General features: G+C 39.1%; 1 protein-coding gene across 1 annotated transcript; it reads right to left on the minus strand.

Moving 5' to 3' along the window:
- Window positions 1-2911: 2911 nt before the first annotated feature.
- On the minus strand, window positions 2912-18798 carry si:dkey-117n7.5 (uncharacterized protein LOC559444 homolog). The gene is made up of 28 exons (XM_037759898.1): window positions 18609-18798; window positions 18448-18483; window positions 16676-16702; window positions 16501-16560; window positions 16050-16175; window positions 15810-15881; window positions 15609-15644; window positions 15360-15419; window positions 15141-15185; window positions 14992-15027; window positions 14076-14111; window positions 13861-13917; window positions 13494-13565; window positions 13255-13326; window positions 13113-13148; window positions 12627-12707; window positions 12487-12540; window positions 12358-12411; window positions 12199-12261; window positions 12048-12110; window positions 11764-11880; window positions 9608-9685; window positions 8663-8716; window positions 8489-8537; window positions 7451-7657; window positions 4737-4808; window positions 3333-3506; window positions 2912-3174 (listed from the first exon to the last, which is right to left on the minus strand). Exons 1-28 carry the CDS (start codon window positions 18774-18776, stop codon window positions 3149-3151), a joined length of 2031 nt encoding a protein of 676 aa, XP_037615826.1. The 5' UTR covers window positions 18777-18798; the 3' UTR covers window positions 2912-3148.
- Window positions 18799-19895: the final 1097 nt, after the last annotated feature.

Genomic DNA, 19895 nt, shown 5'->3' on the forward strand with positions numbered 1-19895 from the left:
AACAGACAGCTCCCAATCAAAACAACAGACAGCACCCACTCAAACCCACAGACAGCTCCCACTCAAACCCACAGACAGCTGCCACTCAAACCCACAGACAGCTGCCACTCAAACCCACAGACAGCTCCCAATCAGAACCACAGACAGCTCCCACTCAAACCCACAGACGGCTCCCAATTAGAACCACAGACAGCTCCCAATCAGAACCACGGACAGCTCCCAATCAAAACAACAGACAGCTCCCAATCAAAACAACAGACAGCACCCACTCAAACCCACAGACAGCTGCCACTCAAACCCACAGAAAGCTCCCAATCAGAACCACGGACAGCTCCCAATCAAACCCACAGACAGCTCCCAATCAGAACCACAGAGAGCTCCCACTCAAACCCACAGACGGCTCCCAATTAGAACCACGGACAGCTCCCATTCAAAACCACAGACAGTTCCAAATATGAAAAGTGAAATTTCCGAATTGTTTAGAGATATGTTTTTTTGGTCAAGTGTAGGTCCCTTTAATACACCAACATGCCTCTTCATGGAATAACACTCCTGATACTACTCATGCAAGGCACTCCAAACATGGCATTGAAATATAAAAGGTACATCGTCACCTCTTTCAGTATGTGTGACGTGTACAAAAGGTTCACTAACTTTTTCACGGTATGGCTATTTAACTTCAAAAAGAAGAATGATACCTGAGCTCTGGAGAACATTGTATTTTAATTAAAGCTTTGAGTGTACACGTAACACACACCATGGGAACCACCTGCAGTGATACATTATTGCATGTCAAGATGGAAGAGGATCAAAGGGTGTTGGGTCAAGCTCTAATGAGCAACTCCATTGTAGGAATAATACGACTGCAAGTCTTCACAGCAGGAGTAATCACAGTCTGTGACACACAATAAGATGTCCTCCCACTCTTACTTCTGCTCCGCAACTGATGTCTGAAATGGAATTAATTGCTCCTCTTAAACTTCAATGGAAAACTCACACTTTCATTACGATGCTGGATTATGTGAGTCACATGAAATAAGATGTGTTAAGAACTTTTGCTCAACTTAGGTGTGAAGGGGTATGGTATGGTTTGGTATTAAGTCTTATTTTTAACAAGTAAAAGAACATCTACCAATAGGCTGACGTACTTTCACTTCATTCTTGATGGAAATAAAGTTGTCTAAACTTTTTCTTGAATTGTCAGTGTCTTACTACGAGCGTTGGGGTGCTACATGAACACAAAATGTTCTGCCAAAGTAAGAAGAGTTTTGGTTATTTCACATAAGAGATTTCTGTATTTGTTGTTGTTCTTCGTACTGGTTTAAAGTGGGCGGGGCTCAGTTGGAAAAAGGTGATGTCAATGAAAGTTTAGCAACACCCACACAAAGTAGTTGAGTTCGGAGTGGTAAACTCGTAATAAATAACAAATAAGAATGTTTATTTTTCCGAACTTGAATTGTTCGTGATTTAGTCACAATATTATGTTATAGAGAAAAACTTAAAGACATCCTGTTGATGTTTTGACCACTAGCAGCGCTATAGAGCAATGTTTTTACAACCTTTATTTTGTAGTAGCCTTTCTGTCCCTTATTATTTGAATTTAATGTAACTCTGTTTATCTTGGCTGCTTAAGTTTTTAGGTGATGATCTGCTGCACAGACTTTTAATTCATGTAAATCTGAGTAGGTGTACATATCACATCTTTCATAATAGTTTTATTCTTTGTGCAAATAAATAAGTAAATAAATTAATAAACATGCAGGCATTATTCACATCCTGGTGTTAGTTTCACGCTATTTGGTAACACGCCAAGTAACATGTCAATGCACCAACAAAGGCAGTAAAGAAGAAGACTGCTAACAAGCAACCATGGATGTAAATAATGTACAATTCAAAAACTGGCTTTGCAAAGGCTTTATGAGGAAGGAAATGCAATTGACATGTTTGTTAGACCTCAAGGATACGCACAAAATGCACGTTTGTGTTTTCAAGAAAACTCCACAGAGCACCTTTTAAGATTTTAAGTGTTTGGGGCTTTAAGAAAATGATTTAATATCTATTTTCTTTGGAAACAAGTGATATTATTTCAAGCATAAGTAGATTCATTTTAACTTTAAAAAGTATGTTCTATCTACAAATGATTTGAAAGCTAAAATTATAAGTGTGATATAAATATTTCTTGCAGTATGGCATCTGTCTTAGATCTTGACTAGTTGTGTTTGGCAGGGGGTGTGGTTCAACGAGGACAGCCTGTCACTGTAGACTGCGTAACCACATCTTGCAGCTCTATGAAGCGTCTTCGCATGTGGGAGTACATTACAGAGCAGAATCGTGACTAATTCAGAGAGAAAGCTTCTGGAGGCTTGTTGGTGAAAGACTCATCTATCATCTTTGAGGCGAAAGGAATTTCTGCTTTAAATACTGACTATTTTCTGTTGATTTCAGTTTAAGAAACCTAGTGGTGGAGCTGGTACAGCATGTTGCATTGAAGGTATTCTCTTTACAAACATCAACCAATGACGCCCTGAGAATCTATGTTGTGTCGTGTATTTTCACGTGTCACACTGCCAGAAAAAAACCTTGAATGCGTACTGCCCCCACATCAACACCCACGCAGGAATCCCCTGCTACTGCTGCGTCCGTCTGATGGAGAGTCCTATAAAACAGTCCCCGCGTGATCTCCCTCACTGGGCTCCTGTTGGTCCCTCATCTGGCTCCCAGCCTGACCCATAACACCCCCTGCCAAAGGAGCATATGTAGTGGTGAAGGTGGCAGCAGGAAATCAGCCACCAGCTTCTTATTTTTCTCACCGCACAGGGTGCAGCGCAATTGACAAAACATAAGAAAGATGACTGAGCGTTACATAAAGAGACTAGAGAGAGAGAGAGAGAAGAGACGATCACGACAAAGACACACAAAAAAAAGACGGATTTAATTTTCAGTAGTGTGAATATTGATCACTTTTGACATTCAACAACTCATTTTTAGAAACACATATAGAAATTACAAAATTCACATTTTGATTTCAAACACTTTGTCCATAAAACAAATCAAGAAACAGCAGTTCAAATATATAAATAAATCCAATATAAAAACACAAAACATTTTACACAGTTATGTACAAAAATGATTTTCTCCTTTGGGGTTGCTAGTTTCCTCTCCAGGGCTCGGTACCTGTGGAAGTGTACATACACTTGTATTACTATAAGAAAAGGTGAACAGAATATCTATTTTTGCATCAGTATCCCCCCATTTGTACTGTACAACCAAATCCTTTTAAAGAAGATTAGTTCATGTATATCTCATGTGTGATCTGACAGGTTCGCCCCTACCTCTCCTCTCCATCCTACACCAACTCTGGCACTCTTGTCTTGAGGAGAATCGGTTTCCGTTGCCACCACAGCCCCCGTACACAAACGGCCTGCATTCCCCTGAGCGAGGGTGGAAGTACCAGAGCAGAACATATTCTGAACAGGCCCCCTCTGACATCGGCTCCAGGCAGCGTTCTGCATGTGTGGAGGAAAATAAAAAAGGTTAAAAATACCCCACAAACTGAGATGCTGTAGATTCACTGTATTTACCCATCAGGTGTTAGATATTGCTGCAAAATGAAGGAAATGTTTCAATATGTTTGAGGATCACCGACTACATTATTCCTGTATGATGAAGTCTTTCACACTGAAAAAAAAAATATAGAATATGTAGGTGAAGGATTTTCTGATATGTGAGATGATGAATATGACATAAAATATTGATATTTAGAAGCATGATATTAGAAGTATGGCTTTTGTATTATTGTTTTTATGCACTTTATCAAATTGTGAATTGTTTGTGGATGTTTTTATCACGCTGGTGCTCATATCATCATCATCATAGAGCAAGTTTGCCTATTGGGGTGCTTTATGTATAAATATGGTTGTGGTTTCCACTTTTTCAAACATTTTGACCTGACGAAGATCCAAACAGGATCGAAATGTTGGCATGGAGTAGTGTGCAGGCGTTACCCTTTTCTTAAGAGACCACTTGGGGCCACTAGTGTGCAAAATGCTTGGTACAGCTATGATTAAGTGGGGCGATATTAGAGTATGTCTGACAAGATTTCACAAATTAGATGATAAAAGCCTGCAGTACCATTGAGACAAGTGCTTGTGTAAAAGGGATGCTTGCTTGTTTGCTTTCTTATAGAGAGCTGGATGAGAGCAAAATAGCTATCATACAATACACAGAGTAAATCAGTTGTCTTATCTAGTGGTCACACCCAGCTGAATTCTTATACTGGTTTCCCCCGATTCCAGTCTCTGTGCTAAACTTGGCTTAACACCCATCATCTCCAACATCTCTGTATTGAACACACAGAGATTAAGCTAATATGTAACTCTCAAGAAGACAGAAAATACGTCCCACAATGTCACACTATTCCTTTATATATGAATGAGCAACTGTAAACTGACTTGCTGGATGCTATCGACAAGATTTAGTGTGAAACCACATTCTTCATTACCCTTTAAATCTTCCTTTTCACTGCTAAAGAAGTGCGTCATGAAATATAGCACAGGCTGTCAAACACTCATGGATTAAGTTTTGCTCTTCTTATCATTCTCTCCAACCTTGTGCTTTTAATGATTTCAAGCAGCTAATTACTCATAGATTGTGAAAATGTGACAACGAGAGCAATACACAGAGAAAGTAAACAAGATTAAAGAAAGAGGGGAAAATCAGTTGTTTTGGCCACTCACCAGCAGCCTTTGCTCCAAATATGCTTCTTTTCTTCCTCTGTCCCCACTCCACAGTCCCTCCCTCAAGAGAATCTGAACAACAATGACAAGTTTTACAGGTTGGTAGATTCAATCATCAGAAGGAACCACTTCGACTGGACCAACATTTAATGAACGCCAGTTGTGTTTTGAGTCATCTTAAATCAGAGCGATCAACACAAGTACATGGAGCGTTCATTGTTAGTCTTTTTTTTATCTCTTTGTGCAAAAGTTCTGTAAATATGCAACCCTACAGACTTAGTTTGAAGGAATTACAGTTCACTTGGGATAAAAAGTTATTCAAAGAGCTGGATAAAACAAATGTATAAGTACAGAAAGCCACAAGCACTAGTTTCTAGTTCTTTGTTTGCTGTGTTGAACTCTTTTCATCTGATTTGATCTAACAACATCACTAATATTGGCTACTATTATATTCACAAAATGAACACTGAGTTCAGTCAGAGACACTTACGTCAAGGAATTGATTATTTATAGCACATAAAGAAAGCTGAAGTAATGAATGACGTTGGCGTGAGCGTATGAACTGATAGCAACACAGCTGCTAAATGAGCCGGTGACTGTGAAGCATGAATGAAGCAGCTGATGACGATCGCTGACCTCAGTGTTTGATTAAACTATATATGATGCATGAAACTCACACTTTACTGACAAAAGAAATGCCTTTGTCTCGGGTAGCATGTACTGTAATTACAAAGTGCTTCATCCCTGCACCCTACTGCACTCACACAGGTGACAGTATTGTGTAAGAAAGATGAAGAAAGAGCTATTCCAATGAGATTTGTTAATGTAAAGTATGTGCTTAAGGAACACCGGTTAATACAATAGATTTTATGGTAAATTGTAAATGGACTTGCATTTATATAGCGCTTTTCTAATCTTCCGACCACTCAAAGCGCTTTACACTGCATCCACTGTGTACACTACCTGCTCTGAGCCACAGCCGCCCAGGCAGTTAAATGCAGTTGCAGAGGTTGGCACATGTGGCAATTTTTATTTAATTCCTTTGAAGTCTCCAAATGAAAGAGTAAATATTTAAATGTGGCCTGCTGTGCTTGTGCACAGTCATTATTTTGCACACAGAATGAGCTAAATGTCACGATTTTATATCTAATGACTGTAATTTATGAATAAACATGCTGACATTGACAATGGGCAATGACAGGCTCACTCTTTGATTAGTTTTCTGCTTACTTGAAGCAAGAATTAAAATAAATTGGGTTGCACATGCCTGAGGGCTGTGTTTGCTGTGAGCTTCATGAAATATTGTGTGATTACTTAGTTCATGTTGACCCTTTAACTTTCTGGTTGCTTTGTTGTCTTGATGTTGATGGTTTCAGTAACACTCTAGGAGCCGAGGGCTTTTTTGTTGCACCACTTTTTCCTTTTTTTGATAGTCGACAGTGTGGATATAGACAGGAAACGTGGGCTGTATGACATATTAAGCAGATTGCGTGCTAACTAGAATTAAAAGTGTTGCTATGCTCAACATGCATTTATGACATATAGTCAAAAACTGACTTTCAACTTGATCGTTTTCGACCATTTTATGCCAGATATAGTTCTTGCATTACCCCACAGTGTTGACCTAATCTCCGTATATAGTTGGAATTTGCAGAATATAGTAAATTTCAAAGTATTAGACTGTGATACCGATCAACCAGACATAGAAAAATTGTTTGCCACAAACCCTAAAGTGCCCTCAACCGGATACAATGTGCTCAGTAGCGCCACCTTTACTTTTTTACTTGGTACATTCTTTAACCACGGAAGATAATCATAGTGACATGATTCAGGCTCAAACGGAAGTTAGAGCGTCTTTAGCTTCTGTACTGTGAGTATTCCCCGGTGAAACAAAAAATATTTGAGCGTTGCACGTGGCGGTTGCACAGTTATGAGAGGGACTTTAATCAAACCCTTCGCATTTGATTGGACAGCGAAAAAGTGAGCGGGCTTTCTCCTTGTCGCTAAAAGTTGCAGATTGATTGATGGATAGATGTCATGATATTAATGGTTGAAATTGGTTGGTACTTGCGCGTGATATTTTGTTTTACAGAAAGAAAAGATGATTGGATTTTTATATAAAAATACGAAGAAATTGATTGCTATGTAAATTTCTTTGCACATATTATTAAATATATTAAGGTTAAGGTGCACAAAATGAGCGGGAATGGGATCTTAACGGGTTAAAAGGCATTTTTCATCTTCTTTAACTCAGTGTTGAATCCAACCTAACCAAGAGTTAAACTGACTACAAACAGACTTATAAAAATGTATGGAGCACAACCCATTCCTTCCACTAAAGGACCATGAGAAGCGTGATAATATACTCTGAGGTGTCCCAATATAAGCAACAATAGATGAGATAGAGGTGATGATATCGGTGATAATTGTGTCCCGATATATTGTCTTTCTCCAAACACCTCAGAGTACATTATCACTGTTCCAAAGTCCCCACTAACACATGAGAAAACTGTCTACATCACAGCTGTTACACATAAGTATGACATATGTAACTGCTTAGCTGTGACGCACACTTGGTCACACTCTATAAATCTGTCGTGGGGACAACTGAGCATTTTGGAAAATGATAGCATCTCAGGCATCTGTGTGTTTGGCCCATGGGCTTGGACCCTGCAAAACAGTTAGATGTGTAATATTGAAATAATTACTATTACCAGTGCGGTTTGGTAGGATCACAGGAGAAGGACTGGTCATTTCTCCCAGTTCGTCTCCGTAGTCTTCCACTTCTTCTTCCTCCATCCCTTCTTCATGGAGGTCACGGCTGAGGGATATCACAACATCGTCCGGCTCTTTTTTATTCTCAGTCACTGCGGTTGTTCCATCTGGATCCACAGACTTTACCATGAACTTGTATTCCAACCCTGTAAAGATACAAACATGATACGCACAATCATGAACACCAAATAAGAACGCTGTTTTTTAGTATTTATTCTATCTTGTATTATACATCAAGACACTTTTTTATAAATAATAGAGCATTCAATGGCAAAGTTTGAGTAAATAAATCAGTATGAGACCATTAAATAATCATTTCAGGTTTTAGTTTCTTCGTCAATGCCATCCAGATCACTTTATTCACTGTAGACTACTTCACTCTTCCTACTTGCAGTTTGCTGGAAGCCCCCCATGCTAAATAAAGCCATTGAAGTGAAATGCAAAAAGGGGTTAAAACACATATTTTCACCAAATATATAGCGTGTGGTTTTAATAAGCAACAATAAGCAAGTAGACCATTCATGCTGTGATATTCTGTGCCCAAATAATATGTTTTTTCTGCAAATAATAAGCCAAAGTGTGGGGATGACATAGCAGAGAAACTCATATAGCTATAATGTCGAAATGTCTTCCGTGAAAAAGGTTGACAATAAGCAGAATTGTCCTTTAAGTGTCTTGTAAGTGTGTAGTGGCTTCTTGGTGAGGAGGCGTCCCACTTAATGGCCGTCTCGTGTTTGTGAATGGCTCTACTGTTGCTGGCACCATGGTGTGTGTTCCTCTGAGAGAACATAGCAGATGGCAAAACACACACGGGTGCCATGATACTGCCACGGGAGCTTCACAACAAACAACCACACACATATGTAGGCCTGTCTAGAGGCATGCATATACGCATTCTCGGATAAGTACAAGCACACAGAAGGTTCAAAATGTACAAGTGACCCAACCTGACCCAACCTACGCACACACTATCTTACCACACTTTTCTACCACCTCCTGGGTGACTAGCTCCTTCACTTCTTCAGCCTTGACACAGAGAATGACAAGATTCAAAGTTCAGTCAGTCATTCATTTAGCTAAACTCGTATATATACAGTATATATACTTTAAATGTGTGTGTGTGTGTGTGTGTGATTGTGATGAACACGTACTGTGAGTCCAGGCTCCCCCTTATCCCCTTTTCCTCCTTCAATACCGAGTTCACCCTAAAGCAAAAACACATTTACAAATACACAAGATTAATTACATTCTATCAAGTTATAAGTATTTGTACAAAGCATTTTAATGTGAACAAAATCACTATAAAGAGTATAAAGTCCCATCCCCTTCCCTTGTGAAAAACCAGGCCTGTACACAAGATTAATAGGTTAGTTTTTCCTTTACACTGTCGCCAAGTGCTTGGTGGGAACTGTTGGGTCTCCGTAAAAAATATTACAAAGAGTACAGCCTTCTCTTTATGAAAAGTGCCCTGAGATAACTTCTGCTAAGATGTGGCGCTTTATAAATCAAATTGAATACCACATTCATGTTATATTGTAGCATAAGAACAAACAGTTGAGTGAGAAAATATTCACGCCATGCTTCTAGTTTTATTAAAAAGTAGTATTTATGGGGAATTTCTGATGCAAACGACATCTCCCTCTCAGCAAAAACACCAACAACAAACTGGTGCAAAAGTGGCGCTAAAGGTTTGATATACAGTATTAATAAAATCCAATACTAACACTAAAACAATTGAATGCAGCTATTCAAAAATGATCTATATAGCCTTTCTGATTTTTTTATTTTATATCTGGTGTAACATGTTAATGAACATACTACACAACAAATATAATGTATGTATTGTTTATAATCCCATGAGTCTCTCCAATTGAAATGCTTTCAAAGCCTCATGGAGCTCATTGTTGTTTTATCTTCAGCATTGTTTTACCTTTGTTAAAATGATTAGATGCTCAAATTGTACTATCTAGTTCAATAGAGAATGAGAAAAACCCATTGCGTTACAGAAGCTAGCTAGGAAAGGGTCAAGACATGGCTTGGCTCTCTCCACTGTAAGTTTGTTCAGAGAAGTGTGTGTGTTCATGTGTGACTCTCACACTCTTTCCTGCTAGTCCTGGCGTCCCGGGTACTCCCCTCTGACATGGCTTCGATCTGCCCCTTCTGCCCCGGTCCCCCTGTTTGACAAAAAGATCAAAGAGACATTGTAAGCATAGACTGTATATAAGAAGTGGACATAGTCACCGTGACGTCACCCACTGATTTGTGGACTACAGTTTTGAAGCCTCGAGTTTGGCATTTTGGCTGTCGCCATCTTGGTTCTTTGCAACCAGAAATGACACGAGAGGGTGGAGCTTAGTACAACTGAACGCTGAATAAGACATTTTTAGGCAACAAAAATTCCTGAGCTGGTAGCAACTTGTCAATCACAAGGTAGCCCCGCCCTAAAGCATAACCTGCTTTATGGTCTATTTGACTCTAAACGGGACCATAATTTACTAAATGAACATCATGCTGTATTGAAGAAGACTTGAAACTAGCGACTGAGACCATAAACTCAAGTTTACAATGTTTACTGGGATAATAAATCAAGTGAGAAGTAGGCTCATTTTCTCATAGACTTCTATACAATCAGACTTCTTTTTGCAACCAGAGGAGTCGCCCCCTGCTGGCTGTTAGAAAGAATGCAAGTTTAAGGCACTTCAGCATTGGCTTCACGTTTCAGACCTGGAGGTTGCCCACTGGTTATGAGTTTTGAAATTCTTTTATACAAAATCTCTTTGCTAACAAGAAAGAAAAACCACAGCAGTACACTCACTTCTGTGCGGCATGAAAGACAGACCAATTAGGTTCATCCTCGGAATATCCTCATTAGAGGTTTCCAGCCTCTCTCCGTCAACACTGAAAGTCTACTAATTGTAGCTGAAAGGAGCTAATTGAGTAAGATATTACTTGAAAGCTGCAGACGGAAATAGGCCTCCGTGTGTGTGTGTGTGTGTGTGTGTGTGTTAATTAAGGACATGTCTGTGCTGTATCCACTGCTGCAGTATACAGAGCGCAGGCTACATGGTGATGACTGTAATCAGGCTCAGCTCATCCTCCTGCTCATTGTCTTCTCTTTTAACTTGGACTTTTTTTTACAGAAATGTATTTTTTTAAAGACTGACAGATAGCTGTGTGTGTGTACCATACAAGGATTAACAACTGAATAAGCCTGTAGATACTAATATATATATAAATAATTTGTTCTGAGTGCATCCGGATAAATACTTTACTGTGCATATGTATTTGCAGAAGCTTCTGATTTGGCTTTTCAGTGCTGTCATAGCTCAGTGTTAGTGCGTCAAAGAAGTTGCTTTATTGTGTATTCAAAACAACAGCTAGACTATTATTAATTTGTTATCTTGAGAAAATGATGTAGTGAAGTCGTGATCAAGAGAACAGCTTTTATTTCATCATCCTGGGAAAACATCCAACTGGTCTTAGTCAAGATGAAAATGATCTATTCAGGATCGCAGCACTGAAGCAAATAACAAAAGAGTGGAAAAAAACAATGACTCCAATGACTCAAGACAACAACACGAACAATTCATGGCGAAAGTGACTCACACAGTATGGAATATGTAAAGATGTCTTTGAAGAAAGGTGAACTTTAGATGATGGGAAATTATAATTATATTCACAAAATGTGTCAGAGGTTTAGTCACCAGGCTGTCCGCTCCGTTTCAAATAGACGGACGACTATGTTACTGAATGTCTAACCACTCCCTGTAATTAGCAAGTATGATCGGGCTTGCATACACACATATATACAGTAGTCTCTGTGTATGAACGAATATGTGTGTGTGTGTGTATACTGTAGATGCTATATATAAAAAAACAGTATGTTTTTTTGCAGTTTTGGGATTAATTTGTCATTAAATGTAAAACATCTATGACGCTGCATGTATGAAAATGGTATTGAAAAAAAAATTATGAATAAAAAAAAAGTATGCCATATATTTTAAGATAAAAAATGTGATTTGACACAAGCAGAGATGACCTACCGATTACAGAGATAAAATTCAAAAAAGTCCTTGTCAAAGGAGAACAGCTAGACTATGATCAAGTGTTGATCAAGAGAACAGCTTGATATGAGATTAATTAATTGTAATGTTGATAACAAGCCCACGTTTTTCTTCCATTTCACAATAAAGCATTATCAATGCAGTGTAAAATAGTTCCTCAATACACTGAGGGAGTATGAATACAGTACCTTAGGCCCTGTGAGCCCACGGAGTCCTGGGTTTGCTGGTGGTCCCTCATCTCCATCCCTTCCTGGATTCCCTGCTGACCCCTTAAACCCTGGGAAACCTGGGAAACCGCCTGTACCCTGCATGGAGCAAAGAAGTACATTAACACACCAACACATCCTTTGTGTGCAGGGGAAGATAAAAAAAAACATTATGCTGTTATTTTTCCTGGGAATTTAACAATAATAAACACATAATCACTGGTGAAATTAGTTGGATAACGACCAGTTATTTTGAATTTACTAACCTTTACTCCTTTCACTCCTGGTTCACCATCAACACCGTTGGTGCCTCCTTGTCCCTTATCACCCTGAAGTGATATCACATGAAGAGAATAGTAATTTTGGATATGTTTGGGGAAGAGAGAAAGAGAAATATGTGCACACTCTAATGTTTACCTTGCGCCCTACGAGTCCATTCAGCCCAGGTATACCAGGGGTGCCGTGCAACCCCATATCTCCCTGTTTTGCAAAGACAAAGTTATCTAGATTACTGACAACATTTCTTCACATGTTAGATAACTCTGTTTTAGTCTAAGATGCTAATTCAGGCCTAACCTTTTCTCCATCCAGGCCTGGACTCCCAATGCGTCCAGGTAAACCTCTGAAACCCTGAAAAGAAATGTCAATATAGCGATATCATGCAAATAGAGAACCTGAAACTCAATAAATGATAACTTCCTCCACCTTCTCTCCCGTCTCCCCATTGTCTCCTGGTAAGCCTGATTCTCCTGCATCACCCTGTGGACAAAACAAAACAATAAATGATGTTGAATCTTTAAAAATTCAAATGATCACGATTGGTTATATATTGATTTTCAATGTACCTGATTGCCCTGCTGGCCCAGCACTCCTTTGTCTCCTTTGTCCCCCTTTGCCCCATCCACTCCATGATCCCCGTTGCGACCCTTAAATCACATCATGGGTATTATTACTGTATGGGATTCCCTGAAGTTAAAGAGGACCTATTGTGCTTATTTTCAGGTGCATACTTGTATTTTGGGTTTCTACTACAAATGTTTACATGCTTCAATATTCAAAAAACACTTTACTTTTTATTATGCAAATGTTTCACTTGGTGACATCACCACGTTACGGATGAAAAGGCGGGACTTCAAGCAAGGTGTTTCAGGCAGTTTAGGAGCAGTGGACTTTGTAACTTTGAAGAACTTTTACATGCACAAAAAATGATAAAACACACTAAAGGAAAGGGAAAAAGCACAAAAGCATAATAGGTCCTCTATAAAACTGAATTTTGGCTCCAATTACAATTACTGAATGTTTGTTTGCTTATGTTTGCATTGTGGCTCTACCATCTCTCCATTGACTCCTGGCTCTCCTGGATCTCCCTGCAGGAAAAGAGGACAATTTCACACACAGCACTAGAATAAAAGTGTTGAACGGTTATAATAAAGTTGTTGCAGTGTCAAGATATTAAATTTAACCCTTATTTACCTTCTGTCCGACTGGTCCTCGTGCTCCAAAACGCCCCAGTGCCCCCTTAGTGCCTGCATCACCCTTTATGCCCTTTAAAAAACAAATTAAAATACTTTTCATAATCGTGAAATATATATGATAATTGTTTATCAGAGACTTAATCATGACCGGTATAACATCACTGTTGTGAATCACATTTCCGTGCTCTAACTGTCTTATGGAAGGTATTCTTGTTCTTTCCTTGTTTTTAAATTTACCTTGACTCCAGGTGGACCGTCCTCGCCCTTTTCTCCTTTATCGCCATCAAAACCCGGCGGGCCTCGCTCCCCCTGAAACAAAACGTGTACTCAATTCTTCATAGGTCTTTTTATGTGTGTTTCTAGATATGTTTGGATAATTATAGTATTTATGAAAACATTTCCTCCTAATTCAAAGCGTGTAGTCTTTGATTGTTTTGCATGTCATTAAGACAGTTTTTTTTCTTCTCTTTCTTCTATTTATTGTGTGTGCATTTGTCTATCTGGGTGGCAACAGACTGAGTACAAGACCCTTGTAAGAACAAATAAAGTTGTATTGAATTGTGTTGAATTTAAACCACATGGCAAATACAACAGATGATCTCACCAGCTCTCCTTTGGAACCCTTAAATCCACGGGGTCCCTGGATTTGAAGCTGACTCCCCTGTAGGAAGGGATTAAATTGTGAATACCAGCTACAAATAAATGTAATCTGCAACAAATGATAGAGCAAATAATGTGAATTCCCATGGATGTATATATATCGAGCCATGAATAATGTGCACTTCATTTGAAGCCCTAAAAAGAAAAAAATCATCATACCCTCTCTCCTCTGACTCCAGGCAACCCAAGATCCCCCTGCAAAGAAAGATGCTTTTTAAAACGACTTTCCAAAGATGATTATTTCATTCCCAGGTGTCAACAAAAGTACAAATATTACTTCATATTTCTTGCTGCTTTGGTGTTACAACAGGGAAATTGCTGAGCCCTCAGCATTTTATTAAATCCCTTCACAACAAAATAAAATCCAGTCTAACGTCATCCACCTTTGATAAAATGTCATGAATGGTTGTTGTACACAACATGACCAAGGTTTAGTGGAATGTGACAGGAATGAGTCACTCGGTTGTGACACTTCAGTAAAAAAAGGAACAAACAAATATGAAGACAGTCTGACATCACTACTGCTGACACTTTAAAGGGAATGGGGACGTCTGTATGAGCATCTACACGTTCAAATGTCAATGTTGGCCTCTTCACTCAAACCTCAAGTACACGCAGGCAGACAAGGTCAAGAAGTACATTGATCATCTAACATCTCAGAAATTGCAGCACATTCATGCTTTTTGTGCGCCACGGTGTAAAGATTTTTTACAGAAAATGCACTGTAAATAGAAAAACATCAAGTTACTAGATAAAGTCCTTTGGGTGAACACACTTTGGGGATGAAAGAGGTCAGAAAAAATCACAAATGGTTAAAAGTATGAATGTTGTCTGCTTCATCAGATTCCAAAATGAGTCCAAAAAGTATGTGTGGCAATAAAAATGGATTTGATTCAATTTAACCTTTGGATGAGGCACAACAGGTGGTTGGCATGTATTGGGAGTTTAATAATTTGCAAAGTCTTGTTTGCTGAAATAAGAGACTTCAAATTGGCATCAAACATCACAGTATTCCAGTATTAGTATATGAATAATTAACACAAACAAAGAACAATCATGTGAAATAACAGCTCACCTTGTCACCTCTGCTGCCTCGCAAGCCTTTTGGACCCTATAAAAAAATTGAAAATAAAAGGATTTTGTCTCCAAATGTACATAAGTGAAACTCTGTTTGTCGCAATTGAAATGTTATACTCAGTTGAACGGTTTTGAAAAGTTGCTTACTAAATACCCAGGAACTCCTTTAATACCTAAAGTGCCTTTTTCACCCTGAAAAGAAAAGACATCTTTTAATGTTACTGCATAATTCCCCAACATTACAGGAATGTACTAAATACTGTATGTCAAAAACCTTAAAAGGTAAGATTAGATAAACTCTCTTTCAAACTGGTGAACACAGTGAGTGTGTGATATTTCACATTACATAAGCTGAACTCAACTCACCCTTCTGCCAGGGAAGCCAGACAACCCCCTGGCACCAGGCTCTCCAGGAATACTGTCACCCTGATGAGGACGAGGAAGATGAAGCAACGATCAACTTTTTTTTTACACTGCAGAGATGAAAATGACAATAACAATATCCCGCTGCTACTAACATAAAACTAAGTTCTTATAATATTATGTTGGATTCGTGGGACAAACAAAACTAAAGTAAATGCTACTCAGATATCACATATACAGTATTGTTTGTACCTTGATTCCTTTTACTCCAGGCACACCAAGAGGACCCTTTATTAGAGAGATGCAGTGGTAGTGAAAGAAAATATCATTAAACATCATTTCCAGTTGACAATCAATCAGATAAAATGTCCCTAACAGCAAATAATGACTAAGTTTTACTCATACTTCATGTGGGAAACTTTACTCCCAAAGATCATTTGTATATTTTCTTACGTGAGGTCCTGCTCCTCCTCGAGGTCCAGGAGCGCCAGGCGATCCATTCTTCCCCCTTTTACCCCGCTCACCCTGCGCCAACACACAAAACATCTCATGTCTCTTTTAAACACCAACAGGACAGCACTCTCTGTCTGTATTCATTCACAATTATAAAGCATCATTTCACTTTCACTGTCTTCATTTTTACAGATCAAAGCGAGCTAAATGGTATATATAAGTTGATATATGATGATGTACCTCTCTGCCCGGCTCTCCTGGGTCTCCTGGGGGGCCTCTAAGGCCCTGGGAGCCCTGCATGCCTGCATTACCAAGGATACCCTGGATGCCCTGAGCACCTGGAGGCCCTGGCTCACCTGGTTCACCCTGAGGTATAAAGAGAAAGAGGAAAAGGGAGAGAAAGATGGAGACAAATGAAATGTTAGGGAAACAAACACACAGTTAAAGGTCAATTGCTTCATGTAATGTAATTATGCAGCTCTTCTATTACTTTTGATTAATTGTTTTCAAATAAAGTCCTTCTGTCCTTTATCAATTTATATGCTCAAACACGATTTTTAAGTGAGTGAGTGAGTCACTGAGCAATTAAATTCTCGAAATTAAAACCACGATGAGAAGCAAAGTCAATCAAAGAGAATGAGATGGAAAAGACTGTGAGGATTAATTATTTTTTAGGGGGTTGAAATTTCACCTTGTGTCCCGGAGGACCAGCTTGGCCTTCTGGACCTCTGTGGCCGATGCCTGGCTCTCCCTAAAAACACAAGACAAACATGTCTATAACATGTTACACTGGAAATTCCTTTAAATTAAAATCTCAACTCACAGATTTCACCGTTACAAACTCATAACAGCTTATGAATATTTACCTTTTGTCCACTTTCACCAAATTCCCCCTGGAAAGAGTGGACATAAAGAGCACATATCAGTTAGAAAGTGCACCTCAGCACGATGTGTTTCATGAGCCAAAATAAACCAACACGGAGGAATTTGAAATAACACACACAGAAAAGAATAATCAGGCTTGTCAGCATTTTTAACAAGGGGAATTATTAATGCCTGCTTTAATCTACTGTCTCCCAGTCAAACAGAAATAGAGCAGAGGGTGACATCAAAGGCCTGGACTCAACTGGCTTCACTGACAGGCGAGACGGGAGAGAAGTTCCCCCTCAGCTCTGATGTCATTTACTGATGCACTGCGGGTAGGTGGGAAGAGCGGCGATGATATTTTTATGAACTGGCGGCACATTTCGTGTGGCGACTGTCATTCTTTCTCTGTGATCTCAGGATGATGATAATGATGCTTTAAATTAGTATAATCAGTAAGACCATATCAGTGACTCAGTAAATCCTGGCAGTGGTAGAATGTTTTTTAACTTAAAGGGGGAGTTCAGCCAAATTACAAAACACGGTGTCCTCCCGCGCACATAACTGTGATTTTATGTGCCCATGTTTCCGTTTCATGATCTAATGCCTGCTAAACTTTAATGGCATTCAGCTGTGTGTGCTCTGCGTTTATTGCAAATTAGCAAATGTTAGCATGCTAACAGTCTAAACTGAAATGGTGAACATTATACCTGCACATCATCATGTAAGCTTTGTCATTGTAGCAGCTGGTTAGACTGTTATCAGATCATTAAAGGGGTGTTATCAGTGGTGATCAGCCTCATAGATGTGGGTCAGAAGGGGCATGCTACACCCACTAGTAGGTTTTTATCATCTATTTACATGGGCGATCACTGAAAAAAGGAATAACAGAAGACGACAGCGACCTCTAGCGACCGTAGTAATTATGTCAGGAGAAAAAACAGAAGTCAGGCACTGTAGTGTAGACAGTGTGAAACCCCATAGGGGTTGAAGTCGGTACAGTATGTGTAGTTGTCTTAACCTTAAACCTTTAAGTTTCACTTTTGAAACATAGTTATTTTAAGCCAAAGCACGATCTTTTCCCCTAAACTTAACTAAGTGGTTTTGTTGCTTAAACCTAAAGAAGTGGTAGTTTTGTTGCCTAAACCTAAAGAAACTGTTTTTTTGTGTTCCAAACATAATGTTTCATGCAGTTTTACGTGTAAGAACGTGTTGCTTATAAGTTTCGCTTTCACTTTTACAACGTTGTAGGTGTAGCAGGCCCCTACTCACCCACATCTATGGTGCTGAAAGCGACCGATAACGCACATTTAATGAGTTTATAACCATCGAATCGGGTGCTGTGGACTTTTAGTCTTGTTTAAATGTCCTTTTTCAATCCTGTAACCACCACAAACTAAATTTCAGAGAAATCCCAAAGAAATGTATCTCAAAATATGGCCAAGTAGAACTCTTGCACAGCTAGATACCTGTAGATAAATTAAGTGAGAAAAGATTTTATGCCATTTGGGTGAAATGACCCTTTAAATCAGTGTTGCCAAAATGTAAACAGTTGAGTTGTTGAACAATGCTTTTGCCTGGGGTATCTCCCCTTAAATTACATTAAGACAAGCTCAGTAAATCTAGTTATTGACATCACTTAAGTCCTGTAATATAACTGAAATCAACATGTTTACCTTCATAATGTTACATTTTTGATTGTATCACGGCTTTACAAGGGTAACCGTGTTTATAAATAAAGTTTTATCTTAATGTTTAAAATATCTTCAGTCACCTTTCGTCCTGGAACTCCATTCTCACCTGGATGTCCCTATTGCATAAGAAACATTAAAAGCATTGGATGATTAAAATGGACATTTATTCTACCTCCTTTTGAATGTGCAACACACAGGTTGAGTATTTCAGAATGATGTTGTGAATACTTCGTGCCCTCACCTTCAGGAAAAAGTACTCTGGAGGGTATGGGTGTGGGTGTCCAGTTTCTTCATCATAACCCCCCTGTCTCCCCCTCTCCCTCTCCATCTCCACCCTCATCCTCTCCCACTCCTCCCTCTGCCTCTCCAAGTCTCTCTCCCTATCCTGCTCTGTCCTCTCCCTCTCCATCTCTTTCTCTTTCTCCCTCTCCATCTCTTTCTCTTTCTCCCTCTCCAGCTCCTTCTCCCTCTCCATATTTTCTCTCTCCAGCTCTAGCTCGGCCTCCCTCTCTTTCTCCAGCTCGTCTCTCTCTCTCTCCATCTCCATCCTCGCCCTCTCTCTCTCCCTCTCCAGGTCCTCCTCCTCTCCTCCCCTCTCTCTATCGACGTCCTCCTCTGTCTCCCAGTCATAGTCTCCACTTCGCTCCTCCTCATACACTGGATCGGGACCTGTTTCTGTAAATCCATCCGTCTCTACTCCTTTTTCTTGTTCTATTTCCCACTCCTCCACTTCTTCATCTTCAGTCGGTTCCTCTCCTCCACCTTGTGTTTCTGTTTGAATTTCTCTTTCTGTATCACTGTATGGCTGCCTCTCCCTCCGTTCTTGCCTCCTGGTATGTGTTTGAAGGGGAAAGCTTTCTTCCTTCTTCTGCTAAAGAAACAAGATTGTATTTATAAATCATTATTTGGATTAATACCAATTTTTTTAAAATAGTTACCAGACTTACATTCCAGCTGTTGTAACCTTGAGCTCCAGAGGACAGATGCTGAAATTAAAATGAAGGGGCAGTCTCATATATGGGCCACAGATAGTGATCATTAAATTGTATTTTCATACTTTATTTGATGAAATCTGAGTCACATGTATCATTTTTAAAGAATGGAAATATCTAGGAAAATATATACTTTTTGTGCCTCCTTGAAACGACTTCTTCCACCTGGAGCACCTGGCATGAACACCTAAAATATAAAAATAGTTACTACTGCCATTTTTATTATTATCAGTGGTCCTCATGCAGGAAGCGATATACAAAAAAATTATCTTATTTTTTGTTTATCTCCACGATTTGTTCTTATTGTGTTAGTACATATAGATTTCTGGGATTCAACAATGTTTTCTCTTAAGTGAGAGACATTTTTATGAGAGCACTCTTACCTAGATAAGAAAAAAACATCTTGTTTTCTTCACAGTCCACAAATTGTTTGTCCAACACAAGGAAACATACTTTTTAAATTTGAAGAAAAACAAAAAAAAACTATGAATATGATATAATCAAATTTAGATTATTATGTTTTACAGTAATTTTAA

Source organism: Sebastes umbrosus, chromosome 23 (assembly GCF_015220745.1).
Source record: "Sebastes umbrosus isolate fSebUmb1 chromosome 23, fSebUmb1.pri, whole genome shotgun sequence".
Taxonomy (NCBI): Eukaryota; Metazoa; Chordata; class Actinopteri; order Perciformes; family Sebastidae; genus Sebastes; species Sebastes umbrosus.

Coding starts and splice junctions, on each gene's coding strand:
- si:dkey-117n7.5 (XM_037759898.1), bottom strand. CDS start 18,776: ATGGAGAGGGAGAGGACAGAGCAGGATAGGGAGAGAGACTTGGAGAGG. Junction 15,028..15,140: donor AAGGAGTTCCTGGGTATTTA/GTAAGCAACTTT, acceptor ATTTTTTTATAG/GGTCCAAAAGGCTTGCGAGG. Junction 8,538..8,662: donor AGGGGGAGCCTGGACTCACA/GTACGTGTTCAT, acceptor CTCTGTGTCAAG/GCTGAAGAAGTGAAGGAGCT.